This window comes from Lacerta agilis, chromosome 2 (genome assembly GCF_009819535.1).
Source record: "Lacerta agilis isolate rLacAgi1 chromosome 2, rLacAgi1.pri, whole genome shotgun sequence".
In the NCBI taxonomy this organism is placed as follows: Eukaryota; Metazoa; Chordata; class Lepidosauria; order Squamata; family Lacertidae; genus Lacerta; species Lacerta agilis.
The window spans coordinates 110,559,057-110,578,483 of record NC_046313.1 but is presented as its reverse complement, the minus strand read 5'-3'; the positions used below and the strand labels follow the sequence as shown (position 1 = coordinate 110,578,483).

General features: G+C 47.8%; 2 protein-coding genes across 2 annotated transcripts in view; both read left to right on the top strand.

The window, feature by feature from the left end:
- The first annotated feature begins 3,729 nt into the window (after positions 1 to 3,729).
- Positions 3,730 to 19,427, top strand: part of LOC117042634 (zinc finger protein 271-like) — a 54,593-nt gene continuing 38,895 nt past the window's right edge. Inside the window, exons 1-4 of the mRNA XM_033142190.1 lie at positions 3,730 to 4,347; positions 5,761 to 5,887; positions 6,508 to 7,489; positions 7,568 to 7,713. Coding sequence (XP_032998081.1) covers positions 3,928 to 4,347; positions 5,761 to 5,887; positions 6,508 to 7,489; positions 7,568 to 7,713 — 1,675 coding nt within the window. The 5' untranslated portion in view covers positions 3,730 to 3,927. The remainder of the gene's footprint in view (positions 4,348 to 5,760; positions 5,888 to 6,507; positions 7,490 to 7,567; positions 7,714 to 19,427) is intronic.
- Positions 11,912 to 19,334, top strand: LOC117042672 (zinc finger protein 397-like). The gene is made up of 5 exons (XM_033142264.1): positions 11,912 to 11,999; positions 14,564 to 15,277; positions 15,528 to 15,654; positions 16,931 to 17,494; positions 18,616 to 19,334. Exons 2-5 carry the CDS (start codon positions 14,579 to 14,581, stop codon positions 19,251 to 19,253), a joined length of 2,028 nt encoding a protein of 675 aa, XP_032998155.1. The 5' UTR covers positions 11,912 to 11,999; positions 14,564 to 14,578; the 3' UTR covers positions 19,254 to 19,334.

Sequence of the window (19,427 nt, the reverse complement as noted above, 5' to 3'; positions counted from 1 at the left end):
CCGTTTTTGGGCCGTGGTGCGGCCAGGAAGCGGTGGACCCGTGTTTTTTGTGGTGCAGGCTGTGCCCCTGGCTATGATGTGTGACTTGCCGGTGAGTTTGATGTGGCGCAGTGCAAAAGGGTGCGGATTCGTGAGGATCCGCTCTTCAGAACCCCGTTTTTGGGCCGTGGTGCGGCCAGGAAGCGGTGGACCCGTGTTTTTTGTGGTGCAGGCTGTGCCCCTGGCTATGATGTGTGACTTGCCGTTGAGTTTGATGTGGCGCAGTGCAAAAGGGTGCGGATTCGTGAGGATCCGCGCTTCAGAACCCTGTTTTTGGGCCGTGGTGTCGCCAGGAAGCGGTGGACCCGTGTTTTTTGTGGTGCAGGCTGTGCCTCTGGCTATGATGTGTGATTTGCCGGTGAGTTTGATGTGGCGCAGTGCAAAAGGGGTGCGGATTCGTGAGGATCCGCGCTTCAGAACCCCGTTTTTGGGCCGTGGTGTCGCCAGGAAGCGGTGGACCCGTGTTTTTTGTGGTGCAGGCTGTGCCTCTGGCTATGATGTGTGATTTGCCGGTGAGTTTGATGTGGCGCAGTGCAAAAGGGTGCGGATTCGTGAGGATCCGCACTTCAGAACCATGTTTTTGCGCCATTGCGGCCTCACGGAATAGTGGAAACGTGATTTTTTTGGTCCTGCCTATAGATTAGTATTTGGTGTAGAGTATCATGGTGGTTTTATTTTGTTTCAATATAAAAATCATATGAATTCATGTGGATCCATGCCTCGGATCTATGTTTTTGTGGTGCAGAACCCCGTTTTTGGGCCGTGGTGTCGCCAGGAAGCGTTGGATCCGTGTTTTTTGTGGTGCAGGCTGTGCCCCTGGCTTTGATGTGTGATTTGCCGGTGAGTTTGATGTGGCGCAGTGCAAAAAGGGTGCGGATCCGTGAGGATCCGTGCTTCAGAACCACGTTTTTGGGCCGTGGTGTCGCCAGGAAGCGGTGGACCCGTGTTTTTTGTGGTGCAGGCTGTGCCCCTGGACATTATGTGTGATTTGACGGTTAGTTAGGGGTGGCCCAATGCAAAAAGGGTGCGGATCCGTGAGGATCCGTGCTTCAAAACCAAGTTTTTGCGCCATATTGTCGCGAGGAAGCCATGGATCCCAGATTTTTGTGGTGCAGGCTGTGCCCCTGGACATGATATGTGATTTGACGGTGAGTTTGGGGTGTCCCAATGCAGAAATCATGAGGATCCATGAGGATCCGTGTTTTTTAAACAAGTTTTTGCACCATTGTGGCCCCACAAAACAGTGGGTGCATGATTTTTTTGATGCTACATATAGACTGAGATGTGGTCTACAGTATCATGGTGGTTTTTTTTCATTTGAATGAAAAAATCATATGAATTCATGAGGATCCGTCTAGATCCGCCTTTTACCCTTTTCCGGCTCGAACTGCCAACCTCCTGGATTCACTGCGCCTCTTGAGGGCCCAGTTGGCCACTGTAGGAAACGGGATTCTGGACTAGACGATCCTGCGGGGTTCTTCTTGTGTTTTGACTCTCATAGGCAGCAAAGGGAAGAATCTCACCAAGGACCAGTGGTGTGCAGGTGCACTATGGTTGCCATTGTGGCAATTACACAGTTTACACAGTTGTGAGGAAGTTTCCCCAGGATGTTTGACCCTTTTTAATAGTTCTCTTTTCCCTCCTAGAGATACAACAAAAACAACTATGCAAGGCATAGTTTAGAAATAGCACGACTTTTACCTGGTGTACTTGTCAGATTGAATGTACAGTACAAGGCAGGCAGGTGATACTTATGTTACTGAAACATATGAATTTGTATTCGAGACTGACTAATAGCTATCTGAGGCAGACAGCAAACAGCATAACAGAGTGTACTTGCTGCTCTAACAGTTAAGTCTCCCTCAACAGTTGATAACTGAACTAACTGAAAAAAACTGCCTCAGACGTATGACATCACAAGATTCTATAGCATTAACCCGTTGCATAGTATTTTGAATGCACCATTCCCACAGGAATGGGGGTCCCTGCTAAAGGTGCAGCCTTGTTGGGGATGACGTGTGTGGCGGGAAGGGGGGTAGTGGTGTCTCATAACTTAAGTTATTAACCAAGTCCAACTTCCACGCCAATGGTTTTCCTAAACCCTTACTGCTGTCACCATTTAATAGCACTTATACCTTTTACCTCCTTAACTTACCAATAACCCTGGTAACTGTGGGATGTAGGCATGGTAAGAAGCCAACCAAATAGAGTTACTATGTTTAACAAAGATAATTAGGTTTATTATGTGGTTACTTTGATTTGGTACTGTGTCTTTAAAAGACCATGCTCTTTGTTTACCGGTTGCTGTCACATGAAATAGCAAAAGCTTATTTTACACAAGAGCAAGACAGCTTTGAGGAAGCAGTTAGCCTACTAAAATTATTTTGCCAGATTGCCCTTATATTTACTCCTCGTCAGTTAAACCTCACTAACAGTATAAGTGAGGGCTTTTATGGAAGCCTCTGTTCAACTCTCCACTCACCTATTGATGCACAGGTCTGTTTTTGCTATCCTGTCTGGGAATCTCCCTTGGCTCTCATACCAGATGTTAGATCCTAGCATCCAAAACTGCCTCAGGTATTCCCCCCCCCCCAGCAAGTCTTCAGCTGCTCTGCCTTCCTCTCAGCCTTCCTCTCAGTCTTCCTTCCTTCCTTCCCTTCTTCATCTGTCTTCTTCTGGCCATCCTTTGCCAGTACCAATCAACTAACTAACTCTGCTGACCAACTTCCAGCTATATATATATATATATATATATATATATATATATATATGTTGTTGTTCAGTCGTGTCCGACTCTTCGTGACCCCATGGACCAGAGCACGCCAGGCACGCCTATCCTTCACTGCCTCTCGTAGTTTGGCCAAACTCATGTTAGTAGCTTCGAGAACCCTGTCCAACCATCTCATCCTCTGTTGTCCCCTTCTCCTTGTGGCCTCCATCTTTCCCAACATCAGGGTCTTTTCCAGGGAGTCTTCTCTTCTCATGAGGTGGCCAAAGTACTGTATATGTACTGTATATGTGTACAGTATATATATATACACACACACTCCTTCTGGCCCCTTTGATCTAACCCCAGCCAATCACATTATCTAACTGAGAATTCTAAAGCTGCAACCACCAATCAGAGTATGCATGCATTCTAGCCTCCATTTGCATCCTGAGAATTCTAACTCATCTGTCAGTTAAGGAATGCCAGTGTAAGTTACAATTAAGCCAACTTTCACCTGACCAGAAAGAAGACTTCCCCTGTCAAACACATTGCAGTGTGCATTATAATACAGCTGACAGAATACATGACACATTACCCATTAAAACAAAGTTCAAACGCACAGGGTTTCTTCACAACCTGTGAGAACGCATTCTCAGTAGCAACTCCACATTTGTGGAATTCTCTCCCTAGTGAGGCACACTTGTCTCCCTCACTATTAACTTTGAGGAGGCATTTGATGACTGAAATATACTGTTCAAGGCAACCTTGAAATTATTAGCTAGAAGGACATTGGACTGCATTAAAATGTTTCTAGATGTTTTTAATTATTGTTAAATGATTTCAGTCTGTTATTTTATTTTATTTTTAATTATAATGTTTTCCCATTTTGCTTTTTGCTGCCCTGGGCACTTTGGGGAGGAATGAGGAGATGGAAGCTGCCTTAGACCAAGTCAGACCATTGGTCTATCTTGCTCATTATTGTCTACACTGAGTGGCAGCTACTCCCCAGGGTTTCAGACAGGTGATATTCCTAGCAGCGATCTTTTGCATGCAAGGCCTCTACTCCATCACTGAGTTACGGCCACAGTTGTATCCTGATGCATTGATAAATACATGGGGCTGTTTGGTTTTCTTGTGCTTTGCCCTTTCCAGAGCTGGAGGTAGAGTGAGAAATAAAAATGGAAGACCAGGACCCTGCAGGGCTGGAATCTCAAAAGAGCTTGAAGTCGGAAGGCAAAGAGTTTCATTTCCTGACAGCTGGGACCAGAGGGGAATTTGTGACTCGGCCACTTCTGCGGCATAATAACCAAGATCTGGAGGGGGAGCGTTTACGGAACTGGGATGTTCGGTGGGAAGCATATTTGAAGACAATGGAGTCTCCACTGGTCCCCTATTCAAGGGAGAATAGGAAGCCATTCCAGGGCTCCCTTGTTGCAGTAGCTGATGATACCCACGGGACTGAAGGAAAGGAAGCAAGCCTCCATCAAGCCCAAGAACCCTCAGGAAGCCTCTATTCTCTTGTGAAAGTGAAGGAAGAGATTGTGGACAAGGGTGCCATCATCCAATTCTGCTACCAGGAGGCTGAGGAACCTTACCAGGTACGCAGTACTGGGCATGATCAGGGCTGTCTCCTGGTTTGAGAGGGCTCTTGACCAAATGTTCTCTGGTGGACCTGCTCGTAAGATCCCTCTTGAATCAGGGCAAAGTCCTGAATTTTATTACAGGCCTCTGGCTTTTGTGCTCACAGTGGCCCTGCAGATACCTCTGGGAATCCCACAAGCAGGATATGAGCACAGCAGCTCTCTTCCCACACTGGTGGGCCTCATTTCTTACCACACAGATTCTGATGCTAGCTGTGATACCACTATTGTCAGAGACTGTGTGTATTCTGAATCTCTAGAATTCCCAGAGGTTGGGGGGAGATGGGACTTCAGCCTGATCCATCAGGACTCTTCTTATGTTCTTAGATGTGCCTTAAGTGGCTGCTTCTACAAGAGATAAAGTGTGGCTAATTTCCCTGGTAGGGAGGCGCTACAGTTTTGGTGCCAGGAGTCAGAGGAACCAACCCCCATGACAGGTTGCCAGGAATGGATAAGACAAGGCAAAGTCCTTACCTTCTGCTTTTATTCAATATTTACAAAGAGAGGCTTGGGAATGCAGCCTCTTGGCATTGTCCCGAGTGACTTTCCACCCCCTTTTTCTCCCTCTTCCTCATTCATCATCTCTTTTACAGGTGGCGCTGAGGGCCCATTGCTTCTGAGCCCTTTGCTCTCCTACTTTTAAGGCTTGCTGGGTTCTGGGAGATGGTGGGTCTGGAATGCTTTCTAATGACAACGTGTCAGCCAGCTGCTCCAGCTCTGCCTCCTCCTCCTCTCCCATTATTTCCCAACTTTTCCCCTTATCTTCCTCTGAGCTGTTGTAATTCTGAACTGTCTTCTTCTCTGGAAGGGTCAGGCTGGGGAGATGGTCACCACCATTCCTCCGCTGCCCAGTCTCTGACAAAAGGACCTGTCTAATAGCACCTCTAATGATGACAGCATGCATAGTGGGGCTTGTGACATCCCTTCCCTCCCTGCAGTCCCCCACATGCCACCCCCAAAATCAGTGCCAGAGGGTTGGTGTGTCCTTTGGTACAGTATGGGAGGGAGCTGCTGTGTGAAGCGTTGGGATGAGGAGAATCAGCAAAAGATTGCCCTCTTTGTTCTGTTGACAGATGCCTCTGCAGGATCAAATATCCTCCTTCTGTTGGCATGAGAGACAGCACTAGACTTAGCATACTGGGAGTTCCACAATTGGCAACCTTTGAATTACACGTGATCTGTGCTCTTTATCAGCTTGCAGAGACTCCTTCCTTGGAGGTTTTTAAGCAGACGTTGGGTGGCCATCTATCATTGATGCTTTTGTAGAACCTGCATTGCAGGGGGTTGGACTACAGGAGGAGGTCTCTTCCAACTCTACAATTCTGTGATTCTATCTGATGGTGATATCATTCTCCTCTTACTTGTTTTCAGGGACCAAAGCCTTTGAACAATGTGGCTGTTAATCTCCCCAAGTCAAAGCAGGTACCATTGGACATAGTGAAGGTGGAACCTACCATGGAAGTCGAGCAGGAAGCTGACAGGGAGGCCAACTTGCTAGGTAAGTGTTACTGTCTGAACAGTTGAGCCCAGAGGAAGGGAACCTGCTTTGGCCTTCCAAATCCTGTTGGGTCTCCAGCTCCTATCTGCCACAGCCACTGTAGCCAGTGACCAGGGATGAAGGGAGTTAGAATCCAGCAAGTTCTGGAAGGCAACTGGTTCCGCATCCCTGTTTTGGGTGTTTCAGGCCTGGTTCTGACATGGACTCTTCAGGACAAAGTAACAGCAACCAGTGTTATTCCCCCAGTAAAGGCATAATATGTGCATGTCCAATTTCTCCTCTTGATAACCTGGCCACAGCTTCTGGGACCAGCACAAGGGAAACCCCCATTGCAGTTGTCCAGTTGTGAGGTTCAGAAGACACCCGAAGGCAGCCTATTTAGGGAAGTTTTAAAATGTCTGATGTTTTATTGATTTTTTAATATTCTGTTGGATGCCGCCCAGAGTGGCTAGGGAAACCCAGCCAGATTGGTGGGGTAATAATAATAATAATAATAATAATAATAATAATAATAATATTAAAAGTCAGATAGTTATTTATTTCCTTGACATCTGAAGGGCGGGCACCACAACTGAGTAACTAAAGCACATAAATGAAATAAAGGCTCTTTTCATTTCTAGCGTGGAAGAATGAGGAGACAGAAGAATCCAAACTCTCAAGCCTTGGAAGAAGATGGTTGAGCACAACCCAAGAGAGAGACTTCCAGTTTGCTGAGCCAGAAGAGACCCCTGGATGTCAGTTGGACCCAGAAGAATACTGTGGGAAGCATCCAGAGAAGGCAGCCGAAGAGGTCTCTTTTTGCGAGAGGGGTGATAGAAGACTGTCTCAAAGTCCCTCGCAAAATAGAAGCCGCAGCAGTCATAGAAGGAAAATGAGAGCCACTGAGGGCAGCAGAAATCTCCGCCAAAACACTGACTCCCTTGAAAGTATGGAAGTAGAAAGGGAGGACAAGCCTTGTGCATGTGTTTACTGCGGGAGAAGTTTCAACGAGAGTTTGTCGTTAATTATACACCAGAGAGCTCACACGGGTGAGAGGCCCTGCAAATGTTCAGATTGCGGGGAAAGCTTTGCAGAGAGAGGAGACTTTAGGAAGCACACTGTGGCTCACATGGATGACAAGCCATACGAATGCTCGCACTGCGGGAAAGGTTTCCACAGCAACTCTCACCTCCGAGCACATATGAGAATCCACACTGGGGAGAAACCCTTCGACTGCACTCACTGCGGAAAGACTTTCGGCACCAGATCACATCTGAAGAGGCACGTTCGGGTGCACACCGGCGAGAGCCCTTTCATGTGCACCGAGTGCGGGAAAAGCTTCACTCAGAAGCCATCCCTTATTAAACACATGAGAACCCACACTGGAGAGAAGCCTTACGAATGCCCTGAGTGCGGCAAGAGCTACCGGGATAGCTCTTGCCTGCTGAGGCACATCAGGGCCCACACGGGCGAGAAACCTTATCAGTGCTCACGGTGCGAGAACCGGTTCATCCAGAGGTCGGATCTCATCCGGCACGAGGGGACGCACACTGGAGAGAAACCATACAAGTGTTCGGTGTGCGGGAAAGCTTTTGGTCAGAAAGGGTCACTTATGAAACACGAGTGCATGCACACGGGGAAGAATCTCTACGAATGCTTGGACTGTGGGAAGAGCTTCAGCCGGAAACAATCTCTGGTTAGGCACAAGAGGACTCATGCGGGAGAAAGACCGTACAAATGCACTGTTTGTGGCAAAGGTTTCAGCACTGGTGCTTACCTGGCAATACATGAAAGAGTGCATACTGGGGAGAAGCCATACAAGTGCTCAGAATGCGGGAAAAGCTTCTGTCGGAAACCATCCCTCGTTACGCACAAGAGAAGCCATACAGAAGAGAAGCCGAATGGATGCTTGGTGTAAGGCCTCATCTGCACCAGGCCTTTAAAGCAATTGAACGGTTTCACCACAAAAAATCCTTGGAACTGTAGTTTGTGAAGGGTGCTGAAAGCTTTTAGGAGGCCCCTAATTCTCCTCGCAGGTCTCAGATTCCCAGAGTGGCTTTAAAAACTGGTCCCTTTTCCCGGGGAACTCTCCGAATTGTAGCTCTGTGAAGGGAATAGGAATCTCTAACAACTCTCGGGCATCACCGTTAATAGTTTCCAGGATTCTTTGGGGGAAACCATGGCTGTCACAGTAGAATAAGAGTGCTTTAAATGTCTGTGGCCTAAAGTAGAGATTGGAAACTATAGCCCTCCAGATGGTGCTGGACTCCCATTTCTTTTGGCTATGCTGGCTGGAGCCAAGGGGAGATGGGAGGCTATGTCCCTCTGAATGCCAGTTGCCAGGAATCGCAGGTGGGAAGAGTGCTGTTATGCTCAGGTCCTGCTTGCCGGCTTCCCAGGGGAATCTGGTTGGCCCCAATGAGAACAGGATGCTGGACTACGTGGGCCTTTGGTCTCATCCAGCAGGGCTGTTATGTTCTCATGAGTTGGGAGGCTCCCTATTTCAGCTTCTAAGGGGTGGGAGAAGTTTCAGTTTCATTCCAGAGCCTACGGAATACAAAAATAACTACCTGGGAAGAGGGCTGAGTTAATAAACGTGCCCCGAGGGAAACTTCACATAGCTGTCAGAAACTTCACATTTATTTCACCAAGTAGGCCAAAGCCCTTCCTGAGCAGGAATAATATTGGGTCCTGAAAATTCAAGAGATTTAAAATAGGAAAGAAACCCCCTGAATGTGAGAATATCTCCATCCTAGTTGGTCTCTATGATGCTACTGGAAGGAATTTTTTTTATTTCTTATTTTGTTTTGACTATGGCAGACCAACACGGCTCCCTACCTGTAACTCCATCTGGGCAGATCACATTGGAAATAAGCCAGACAGGAGGCGTCACGGTTCAAATACACATACTAGTCGTGAAAAAGCAGTTGAGGAGGGCCTATAGCAGGATCAGTGAGGGGTGTGGCCTGGGAGAAGGGGTGTGGCCTCAGTGGCATTCCAAGGGTCATACAGGGAGACCTGGCTGGAGGGCTGAAGTTTGTCCCTGGCTCTGGGGTTCCGCATCCCTGACCACTGATCCTGCTAGCTAGGGATGATGGGAGTTGTAGCCCCAAAACATCTGGAGACTCTAGCTGGGGAAACCCTGATTTAGATTCTCTGCTATCGGTGTATCCTCAAAATTTCGCTGGGCTTCTCTCAATCTCAATATCAATATCTGTGTGTGTCTCCATCTTGATAGTTCTATTATCCTCCAATCTCCCTTTCCTTCTCTCTAATCTTCCCCTATTTAGTGCCCTCCAGAAGTTCTCAGACTACAACAACTCCCAGCATCCCTGATTACTGGCTATGCTGGCTGGCGATGATGGGAGTTGGAGACTAAACGTATGCTGCCGCTAGATATGTTCCCAAATCCACTATCTTTTTCTTAGCAACGTTGCTCCCTCCTGATTCACAAGGCTTGAAATGCCATAGCACTCCACTGCCACACCAATCGTTCTCCTGTTTACACTTCAGCTCATATTTGGGGCCTGCAGATGCGTGGAATGTGCTAGAACACGAAATGCCTCGCCAGGAGGTGCTTCCCAGGCCCCTGTAGGGCACTGTGAGAAGGCACCTCTCTTTAGGGGCAGGGGGGGGCAGTTCAAAGACAAAAGGTGGCAGCTACAACTGCCCAGAGGACTCCCAAGGAGAGGGGAGAAGAGAGTAGGCCGAGGCAACACTCCACAAGGGAGGATTCGAAAAGGGGTATGGGGCTGCCAGCTCTACAGGCAAGGGGTGACACAACTGGGCTCCTGGGCCCCACGGGGATGCCACAGAAATATGTAGTTGGTCAAGGGAGCCATGGACCCAAAAAGGTTGAAAACCCCTGGCCTAGCCCACCTCCATGGCCAGACTGCCTCTGTGGCTGGGTGAGGCAGTCACCTCAGGTGACAGGCTGGGGGGCAGCTGGGAAACGTGGCAGTCCAGCCCCCCAAGAGTGTGCCGCTTGCTGCCTCCTATGCTTGTTGCCTTCTTCCTCCATCACCCCTTGTTCTTCTCTAGCCTCTTCCCCCCCCTTGCTACCTTCAGCATGCCAGGGCTTCCCTGGGCCACTGTCAGTTGCCTCAGGTGATGGTGGAGACGGCAGCAGCCGCCATGCCTACCTCACAGGGTCATTGTGGGGATTAGAGGAGGCGGAGAACTCTGCACACCACCTCCTTGAGCCTCTGGGTGTGGTGTGATATAGACAAATAAAATTATCACCACCCTGTAGACATCCATCCCCAGATGTTGCTGTACTACAGCTCCCATCCCTAACCATTGGGCTCTGCTGGCTGGGAGTGATGGGAGTTGGAGTCCAACGACACCTACAGGACACAACATGGGCTATCTATGATCTAGGATATCCCCGTGTTTGCGTTTGAAGAACAATTTCTCTACAAGAGATCTGTTCCGGATCAGTCTCTTGTATTCCAGGTGTAATCAAAGTGAGCTTTAAAACAAGAAAAAGAAATATTGGAAAGTTTTGGTTTAAATTTAAAACATGCTGGTGAAAAACCTGCAATGCTGTTGGACTCCAACTCCTGTGATTCCATAAGAACATAGGAAGTTACTTCTGGATCAGTGCAATGGCATCCTGGTCTCACAGAGGCCAACCAGGTGCCTATGGGAAACCTACAGGCGGGACCCAAGCCCAAAAGCCCTCTCCCTTGCTGTGGCTTCCAGCAACTGGTATTCAGAAGCATTGCTACATCTGACCATGGAGGCAGATCACAGCCATCATGGCTAGTAGCTGTCCTTCCTGTAATCTGTCCTGAATCTGTAAAGAGAGAGTCATTGAATTCTAGAGTTGGAAGGGAGCCTGGGGATCATTTAGTCCAACCGGCTGCAATGCAGGATTATACAGCTGTCCCATATGAGGATCAAACCTGCAACCTTGGTATTATCAGCACCAAACTAACCAACTGAGCTATCCAAGACCAAGTTTTTCTTTTAAGAACAAACTCAGTTGGTCTCTAAGGTGCTACTGGAAAGAATTTTCTATTTTGTTTCAAGTTTTTCTTTGTTCACTTACTTTCTTTTATGTATTATTTATTTCATAGAATTTATATATGGGGGCACCTCATAGCACTTTACATTAAAAATAAAAATATCACTTTTTTACAACTGTAATGTAAAACATACAGAAAAGTTTAAGCCACAATAGAATAAAGCACGTTAACAATCATGCAAGCTTCCTATGCATCTGCCTTGTTTCCTGTCCAGGATAACACTTCAATCTCCCAGGACATTATATAAAAGATCTCAAAGTAGCTGTCTTAATACAAAGGAATTTCAGAAATAGACTGGGAAGAAAAGTGGCTGAATTGCAACTAATAACCAAACTTAAAACCATGGAGAAACCTGGTCTGAACAAAAACATTGGATTCTTATCTCATTATACATGACAAAGCTATCTTTAGCCATCTCACCCCTTGCCTTTCCCTGTAAGACCCTGTAAAAATTGCAGTCGTTAACAGCTGTCAACAGGTTTTCCACACCTATCAGCTGATCACCCATTCCCATCACCCTTCTGAGTAATACCCCTCCCCACTCCCTCACAATATTTAAGGGTCTGGTGACTTCCGTTTCAGTGTATCTGAAGAAGTGTGCATGCACATGAAAGCTCATACTAAGAACAAACAAAGTTGGTCTCTAAGGTGCTACTGGAAGGATTTTTTATTATTATTTTGTTCAGGATAACCAGTGGTCAGCAAGGGAGCTGTAATCCAACACTCTCTCAAGGGCCAGATCTTTCCCTGATCTAAAAAATTCCACCCCCGTTTGATCGCTTTTGCATCAATTTCATGTATATAGGGGCCGGGCTGCCTTGTTCCTTTCCTGCTTTTTTCGCAGGACCAGGAGCCACCCGGACTCTTAGGGGTTAAACTGATAGAGAGATGCGTTTCCTAGACGGGCACTGTTCCCCCCCCCCGCCCCCAAGGTGTGCTCAATTCTTTTTCCTGTTTCTCCTTGTCCAGGTGGGAGAACCTCTTCTCTCTTCGTTCCTCTTACTTTTTTTTTTTTTTTGCTTTCTCAAATTTTTGGCCATTTTGGATTGCAACATCCGAGAGGCTGCAAAGGATCCTGCAAGTGGAAAAATAGTAATAAAAAAAAGGTGAGCGAAGAGGGAATTATTTTGGGGAGAAAAGTTGTGAATGGGGAAGGAAAAGGCAGAGAAGTATCTCCTGGAGGGAAGTCTAAGCAAAAGACGGTTGCTTAATGCGCAGCCAAGTGTGGTTCAGTGGTTAAGGGACAGAGCTAGAAGGGGCAGGCGGGGGACCTGGGTTCAAATCGTCACCCAGCCACTACGCTGCCTTGCTGAACTTGGGACGCTCACTCTATCTCAACCTAACCTTCCTTGTTATCTTTTTTATTAAAAAAAAATATGGATGTGGAAGAGATTGATCGTATGTTGATTTGAACTTCCTGGATGAAATGTGAGAGAACTGTAGAATAAGAATCCCAATCTCCTGCAAGTGTGTGCCACATAATTTTCGTTCTGCACATTAGATTCATAGAACTGTGGAGTTGGAAGGGAATCCGAGGGTTCATTTAGTCCAACCCCCTTGCAACGCAGAATTTAAACCTAAATAACCCCTGACAAGTGGTCATCCTACCTCTACGTCAGTTACAAAAATGTACACCAGGCAAAACTTCAAAACTTAAAAGAAAAAAGAAAAGGAAGGAATTTTTCTAGGGTGGGCAGGGAAATAAACACTCCAAATAAGTACATCCGCAACTCGCTTCCAGGACCAGGTGGCTGAGAAACCCACTGCAGCAGGAAAAGAGGGTTGCCCATGGATCTTTGACATCAAAGCCAAGAATGAGCTATCTCAGAGCCGTGCTAGAGGCAGAGCAATAGCCATCCTGGCTAGTAGCCCTTGAGAACCTTTTCCTCCTCAAATCTTTCCACTCCTCTTTTAAAGCTGTCCAAGTTGGTGGGCATTACTGCCTCCTGTGGGAGTGAGTTCCATAGTTTTAACTATGCAATGGCAAGGAATTGATCCTTTCATGGACGAAAAGTTAATCTCCGGAACTCCCTGCCTATTAATATCAGGCAGGTTCCTTCACTGAACTGTTTTAAGTGCCTTCTAAATACATACTTTGTTTAGGCAAGTTCACTTGGGAGTGTAACCTTATTGCATATGTGTGTGTGTGTGTGTTTGAAAGCATATATATATAACTGCCCATTATATCGAGATTCAAGAAAAGAGCTGATTGAACCGATTTTGAGGAAACTGCCTGGTAGCATAGATGATATCTATACCAGACTTCTCCTAGCAGATAAAGACCCCGAAATTACCAGGGCTGTGGCAAAGTACTGTTACATCGCGACTAGAATCAGAGGAGTAGTGATGTCAACAATAGACTTCGAACTTTAACCCCGATGGAACGATAATAGTTAGCAGAGACCAATGAATTTAAATTTTAAACACTAAAAGGCTGAAATTTGGCTTGGGTGTGGGTGTCGGTTCTATGAATTCCTGTTTTTGTTTGTGGCATAACACAACTTACACTAATATGTGGTTTTATAAATTGTTTTCTGGTCCTTGACCGTAATAAAGATTTTACCTTACCATATATATATATGAAAACAAATATATCCCATGCTCCGATTTATGGGAAGGGACTTTCTGGGCCAGTGTCCAATTTCCAACATGATCACGTTCTATTGAATCAGACCTTTGGTCCATCATGTCTACCCCAGGGATGGGGAGCCTGCAGGCGTCCCCAGATGCTGCTGGATTCTAAGTCCCATCCTCTGTGATCGCTGCCCAGACCAGCTGGTGCTCATGGGCATTGGAGTCCCAACAACTTCTGGAAGCTCACAGCTCCTCCGCTCCTGATCACAATTATTTTCATCTGTTCTTGGAGTCAGCTTCACTCTTATCAGTTCTGCAAATTTCCCACTTGCCTTGTTTACTCCTCTCCCGCTCTGCTTTGCTCCCTCCATGTTTTTGCTTTCTGGAATGTGTCGTTGAACTCTGATAATGCTTCTTGCTTGCCTGTAGGGAGGATAGAGAAGGGTAGGTGTGTGTGTGTGTGTGTGTGTGTGTGTGTAAATTTATATTGCTGTACAAAGGTAAAAAATTTGCTCATTGCTTTGCTCATGTTTGTCATTGGTCCCACCCACCTCTGACATGTGGCCCAGTAGGGAATGCGGCCTTCAGAATCCCCACCCCTGCGCTAATTTCCTGGTTCGGAAGGAGCATGTGCCAATGACTGCAGTAATGGGGGGGGGGGGCTGTTGCCCTGCCTCTTGGGACATCTAATCCAACTGCATGCAAAGCGTTTTCCTGAACTACTGAGCTGTGGCCTTCCCCCGTAGATGTGCAATGCTTGAGCACAGTTCACACCTCTTTCTCAGACATTGTTGGATTATTTCTATTTACTTAACAAAATTGACATGCCTTTTGACTGAAAAAACACCTCTAAGCCATTTACAAAAATAGACATGCTATACTGTGTGTCTATAGAATGTATATCATTGGTTACCCTGGCTGAGGGTGTGGAACTTGGACAGGAGGTTTTATTTTTTGTATGGTTGTATTTTTTTAACTGCAAGTTTTAAAATCATTTTTATTGTTGCATTAAAACAAACAACAGGAGGGCTGCAAGCTCCCCCCATCTCTGATCAAGTATTGATGGTCGTTTGCTTTCCATTCTCCATTCTGCAGCCAGAAAATAGCAATGGAAGATCAGAACTCGACAGGATCCTGCCAGAAGAAGAGATTGGAGGCAGGAGGGGAAGACCCCCAGGTCACACCCATTGGGGCCTTGAGAGAGTTTCAGACAGGGGCAACCCTGCGGCAAATTAAGCCAGAGCCGGAGGAGCAGTGCTGGGATGCCCAATGGCAGCAGTTCCTGAAGACGATGAAGAGCCCTCAGTCAGGCTGGAGAACTCCGCAGATATCCAAGTTCACGCCAGAGGAGGATTTGAAGGCCTCGGGGAAGGCCGTCGCCGTGGGCAACCGGTGGCCTAAAAGGGAGTGTGTGGCCCAAGCCCTGCCAGGCCTCCAGGGAGAAGCCCAGGAGGCCCATCAAACTCTGGACCTTTCCGTGAAAGTGAAGGAAGAGGTTCCGGAGAAGCAAGCTCTCAGCTTGGAGATGCGCTGCCTACGCTTCCGCCATTTTGGCTACCGGGAGGCCGAAAGGCCCTGGGAGGTCTTGAGGCAGCTCTGGGAACTCTGCTGTCAGTGGCTGACACCTGAGAGGCACAGCAAGGAGCAGATCCTGGAGCTGGTGACCCTGGAGCAGTTCCTGACCATCCTGCCCTTAGAGATGCAGTGCTGGGTCCGGGAACGCAACCCGGAGACTTGTGCCCAGGCTTTGGCCCTGGCGGACGAGTTCTTGCTGAGGCTGCAAGAGGCGGAGCAAGTGGGTGAAAAGGTCTGAGATATTTTTGTTTATATTTTATAAACTATGGGGAGTGTAGGCAGCTGAGTTGTACTCCAGGTCATGAACCTAAGTCGGTCGTGTCCATTGACATCAATGGGTCTACTCTGAGTAAGGCTAACATTGGCTGCCACCCAAGGTTTCCCCCTGAGCCTGCTGACACCTCTGTCTTCTGTGTGGATGGTGCCATTTAACTTGCATAAGCGGCTTCATCTCACCGGCTGTGTCTCTCTTCCTGTTTCAGCTCCCGGAGCCTTTTCATATAGTGACTGTTAAGTCCCCCAAATCAGAGGAGGATCCCTCAGATGCTGTGGAGCTGCTTTTCCCTGCGGAGGTGGCCCAGGAGAATGAGAAGCTTGCCAGGTTGCTGGGTGAGGATCCCCGTGTCCAAATCTCACTGTTGGAAGGCCTCTGTGGGGATGATTCCTGCGCTGGCACTGGAATTGCCTTTGCCGTCCTGGTGCCCTCCACATGTGGGACTACAGCTCCCATGGTGTGCAAGCCAGGATTAGGGGGAGTTGTGTTCCAGCAACACTTGGAGAGCAGCAACTTGGCAAAGGGGGGAACCTGCGACCCTCTGCATGTTGCTGGGTGCCAAGGGTGCTGCCAGGGAATGCACCCAGCAGAGAGTTATAGTTCTTTATTGTCCAAGCTGACACTTACAGTAGTTTCCATGGCTCCAAAAAACCACACACACCAACCTAGGGTCTAGACAGCTGTTCCCAGGCCTGTGCTTTATGGAGCAGTTGCAACAACAGGACACCACAATTCCTCCACCAGTTTATGTACCATTCCCTGACAGGCTTCATGCATGCACCTGGAGACTGCCCCAGTTAGCAGAGCCAGTGATTAGGCATGATGGGAGTTGTAGTCTGGCCATGTCTTGAGGCCCACAGGTTCCCCAGCACTGCCACGGAGTAAGACTGTGGTCTCCCAAAGATCTGTCTTTGACCCTGTGCTTTTAAACTAGATTATAAACAATCTGAAGTTTGCGAGAAGCCTTGATGTTTGGCCAGGTTTGCCAGTGGTACCAAATTATGGAGGGTGGTAAATATGGAAAAGTTGTGATGAGCCCCAAAAGGATCTCTCCAAACTGGGCGAACGGCCAATGAAATGGCAAGTGCTGTTTGGTGTGTGAAAGTGATGCATGTTGGGGCAAGAAATCCTAGCTTCACGTATGTGCTGAGTGGTCTGAGATTGTTGATACTGAACAGGAGAAGGATCTTGGGGTCATTTTGTGGATAGATCGATGAAGATGTCTATCCAGTTTGCAGCAGCTTTGAAAAAAGGCAAATCCCACGTTGGGCAATCATTGGGAAGTGAGCAAATGTAAAACTGCCCAGACTTATTAGAAACCTATAGTGCAACCATACTTTGAATACTGTACTGTGTATAGTTCTAATTGTCCTGTCTCATAAAAGATATTGTAGAACTGGAAATGATCAATATTCTTCAATTTATTACCGGTACCTGGCCTTCACCTCAGGGCTAGTTACCACTATTTAAACTTCAAAATTAATAAAAGTTAAAGATTACCATCATATGAATAGGGTCGGCTCTAAAAGAACGCGTCTCAGGGTGTCAGAGGGCAGGGTAAAAATTCAACATTCTCCCCACAGATTCCTCAGATCATTCTTTACCCCACAGGCAATGCAGAAACAAAGGCAAAGGAGGTAAATCTTCCGTTGCAAAGAACGAAGCAAGCAGAATTCAACTCTATACCTTTGGGGAAAGCCAGAGAGGACGACTTGCTCCATCATGACAATCGAGGCTGGCTTTTGACTCAACAGGGACTAGAAACATTTCAGCAGTCAGTGCCTTGTGAGGAAGTGGACACTATCGTATGTGGCAGCCCTGTGAAACAGGGACTCGTTGAGGGCGAAAGAAGAAATATGTGCGTGGACTGTGAAAATCTGTGCCATAGCTTCAACTTTCCCAAGAGTCAGAGGGTGCAAATGGGAGAGGACCCCGACCACTGCAGTCTGTGTGGGAAAGCCCTGAGGAGCGGTCCCTCCCTCACTGCGCGCAAGGGGGCTTTCCCGGGAGAGAAACCGTACCGGTGCTCTGAGTGCGGGAAGAGCTTTGGCTGGAAATCGTCGCTCACTTCACACAAAAGGACCCACACGGGGGAGAAGCCATACAGGTGCTCCGAGTGCGGGAAGAGCTTTGGGATCAGCTCCCAGCTGGTGAGGCACAAGAGAATCCACACAGGTGAGAGAAACTTTCCCATTGCCCCAACCAGTGCTGTCAAGTATCCTGTTTTCCCCGGGATTCTCCCTTATTTTAAGCAGTTTCCCGCTGCTCTCCCTTATTTTTTATTTCCCTTAAATTTCCCGTTTTTAATGGAAGCAGCTCCTCCTCTGCTGGCCAGGGACTGGGTGGGAAGACCTCGCCTACTTGGAGAGAAAAGCCTCAGCCCTCAAAGCAAGTGGGAGCCATTTCCCGTGCTTACAGGGGGTGTATTCCTCCCCCTGCATCAGCCCCTGTTCGTTGCCGCCGAGCCCCTCAGCTGGCCAATAGGGTTAGCTGGCGGGCGGAGCTTGGCTGCCTTTGAGCAGCTGCTGCTTCCTGTCCTGTTTTGATGGGATCAGACAAGAAGACGATGGGGCTCCATTGCGCGGAGCACATGGCTGCCCTCCTCTTTGCTGGCTGCCCTCCTCTTTGCTCCGCTCCGAGCCCGAGCCCGCTTGGAGTTTACATTGCTGCTCCGCCCACTTTTGCTTCTGGCTCCGCCCACCACTGACATGTGACTGTCCCCAGGATAGGTGAGACTGCTGATCCCTTATTTTCAAATCTGAAACTTGACAGCTATGGCCCCGACTGCGCTAAGAGCTTCAGCCAGGTAGCCTCTCTTTCCTGACACACGGGAGAACCGCCACCGGGGGGGGGGGGGGAGAAGAATGATCTGAAATATTTTCCTTGAAATATTTTGTTTTGTTCTATTCAATGTGTTGTAAAGCGCTTTTGAGACTTTTTCTTTAAAATATAAAGCGGTATAGAAATTAAATGAATAATAAAAGATAATTTCATTGCCAAAAGTAAAAAATGGCACCTTGGCATTCCATTGTGGCGACCGTAGCCTAGGTTTAAGGTGCCATTTGGCGATTAACTTATATATCTGGGTTTTAAATACTGCCATGGAAGGATGCCATCAGCAGGGCTTCCTCTCCCACTAATAAGGCTGAAGGTGGCTGAAGCACAAGATGGTGGTTGTGGAGCCTTGGTTTCTGGTATTTTCTCTTGATTTCCCTTGATAATAATTATATTATCACTCCTCTCACCCACCCTGGAAGAAATCCAGTTAACCGCTCCACCCGTTTCTTCGTTGTTAGATCATTTGGTTGCAATGCCGTCGCACAAGAAGAGGAAGATAGATTTGGAGTGCCGCATTTTCAATAAGAAATGGACGCATGACTATTTCTTTGTGGAGCTCAAAGGTATGCCCGTGTGCCTCATTTGTGGGGAGGCCCTCTCCATCCTGAAGAAGGCCAATCTGCAGAGGCACTACAGGACGAAGCACATCCAGTACGAGGAGTTCCAAGGGCAGCTGCGCGAGGAGAAGGTCAAGGCGCTGAAAACGGACCTGCACGCCCAGCAAGGCATCGCCCCGGAACCAAGGAAGGAAATGGACAGCGTGGAGCAAGCCAGCTTCGTGGTGAGCGAGCTGGTCTCCAAAAAGCTGCGCCCGCTCTCCAGAGGCGAGCTGGTGAAGGAGTGCATTGTGGCCGCCGCCGCTCTCTTGGCCCCGGAGAAGCTGAAGCTCTTTGAGAGCGTGAGCTTCTCTCGCAGGAGGGGCCCAGCTCACAGCAAGAACTCTGCTCGGGGAATGGAGGGGTCTCTTGCAAAGGACCCCTGGGGGCCCCGATTACCAGAAGTGAACTTGGGAAGCCAGGTGCTAGCAGCCACGTTGTTGATGCCGCCAGACAAAAGGGGGCTTGAAAAAGAAATACAGCCACAAGTGTCACAGTGAAAAGCTGCTGAGTTGAATGTTTATCATTATTTTATATATATTATCTTCTTTATTTTTTTCCTTAAGTTCTTCATCAACATAATTTTATCATTTGTATGCCACCCATCTATCTGTGTTGCCCTTCTACTCTGGGTGGCTTCCAACAAAATATTAGAAACACAAGAGCCCTCAGAC

Bases quoted from the DNA above. Each gene is read 5' to 3' on its own strand.
- LOC117042672 (XM_033142264.1), top strand. From the start codon at position 14,579: ATGGAAGATCAGAACTCGACAGGATCCTGCCAGAAGAAGAGATTGGAG. The intron at 15,655-16,930 runs GTGAGGATCCCC...TTTACCCCACAG, and splicing joins GAAGCTTGCCAGGTTGCTGG to GCAATGCAGAAACAAAGGCA. The intron at 17,495-18,615 runs GTGAGAGAAACT...CTTCGTTGTTAG, and splicing joins GCACAAGAGAATCCACACAG to ATCATTTGGTTGCAATGCCG.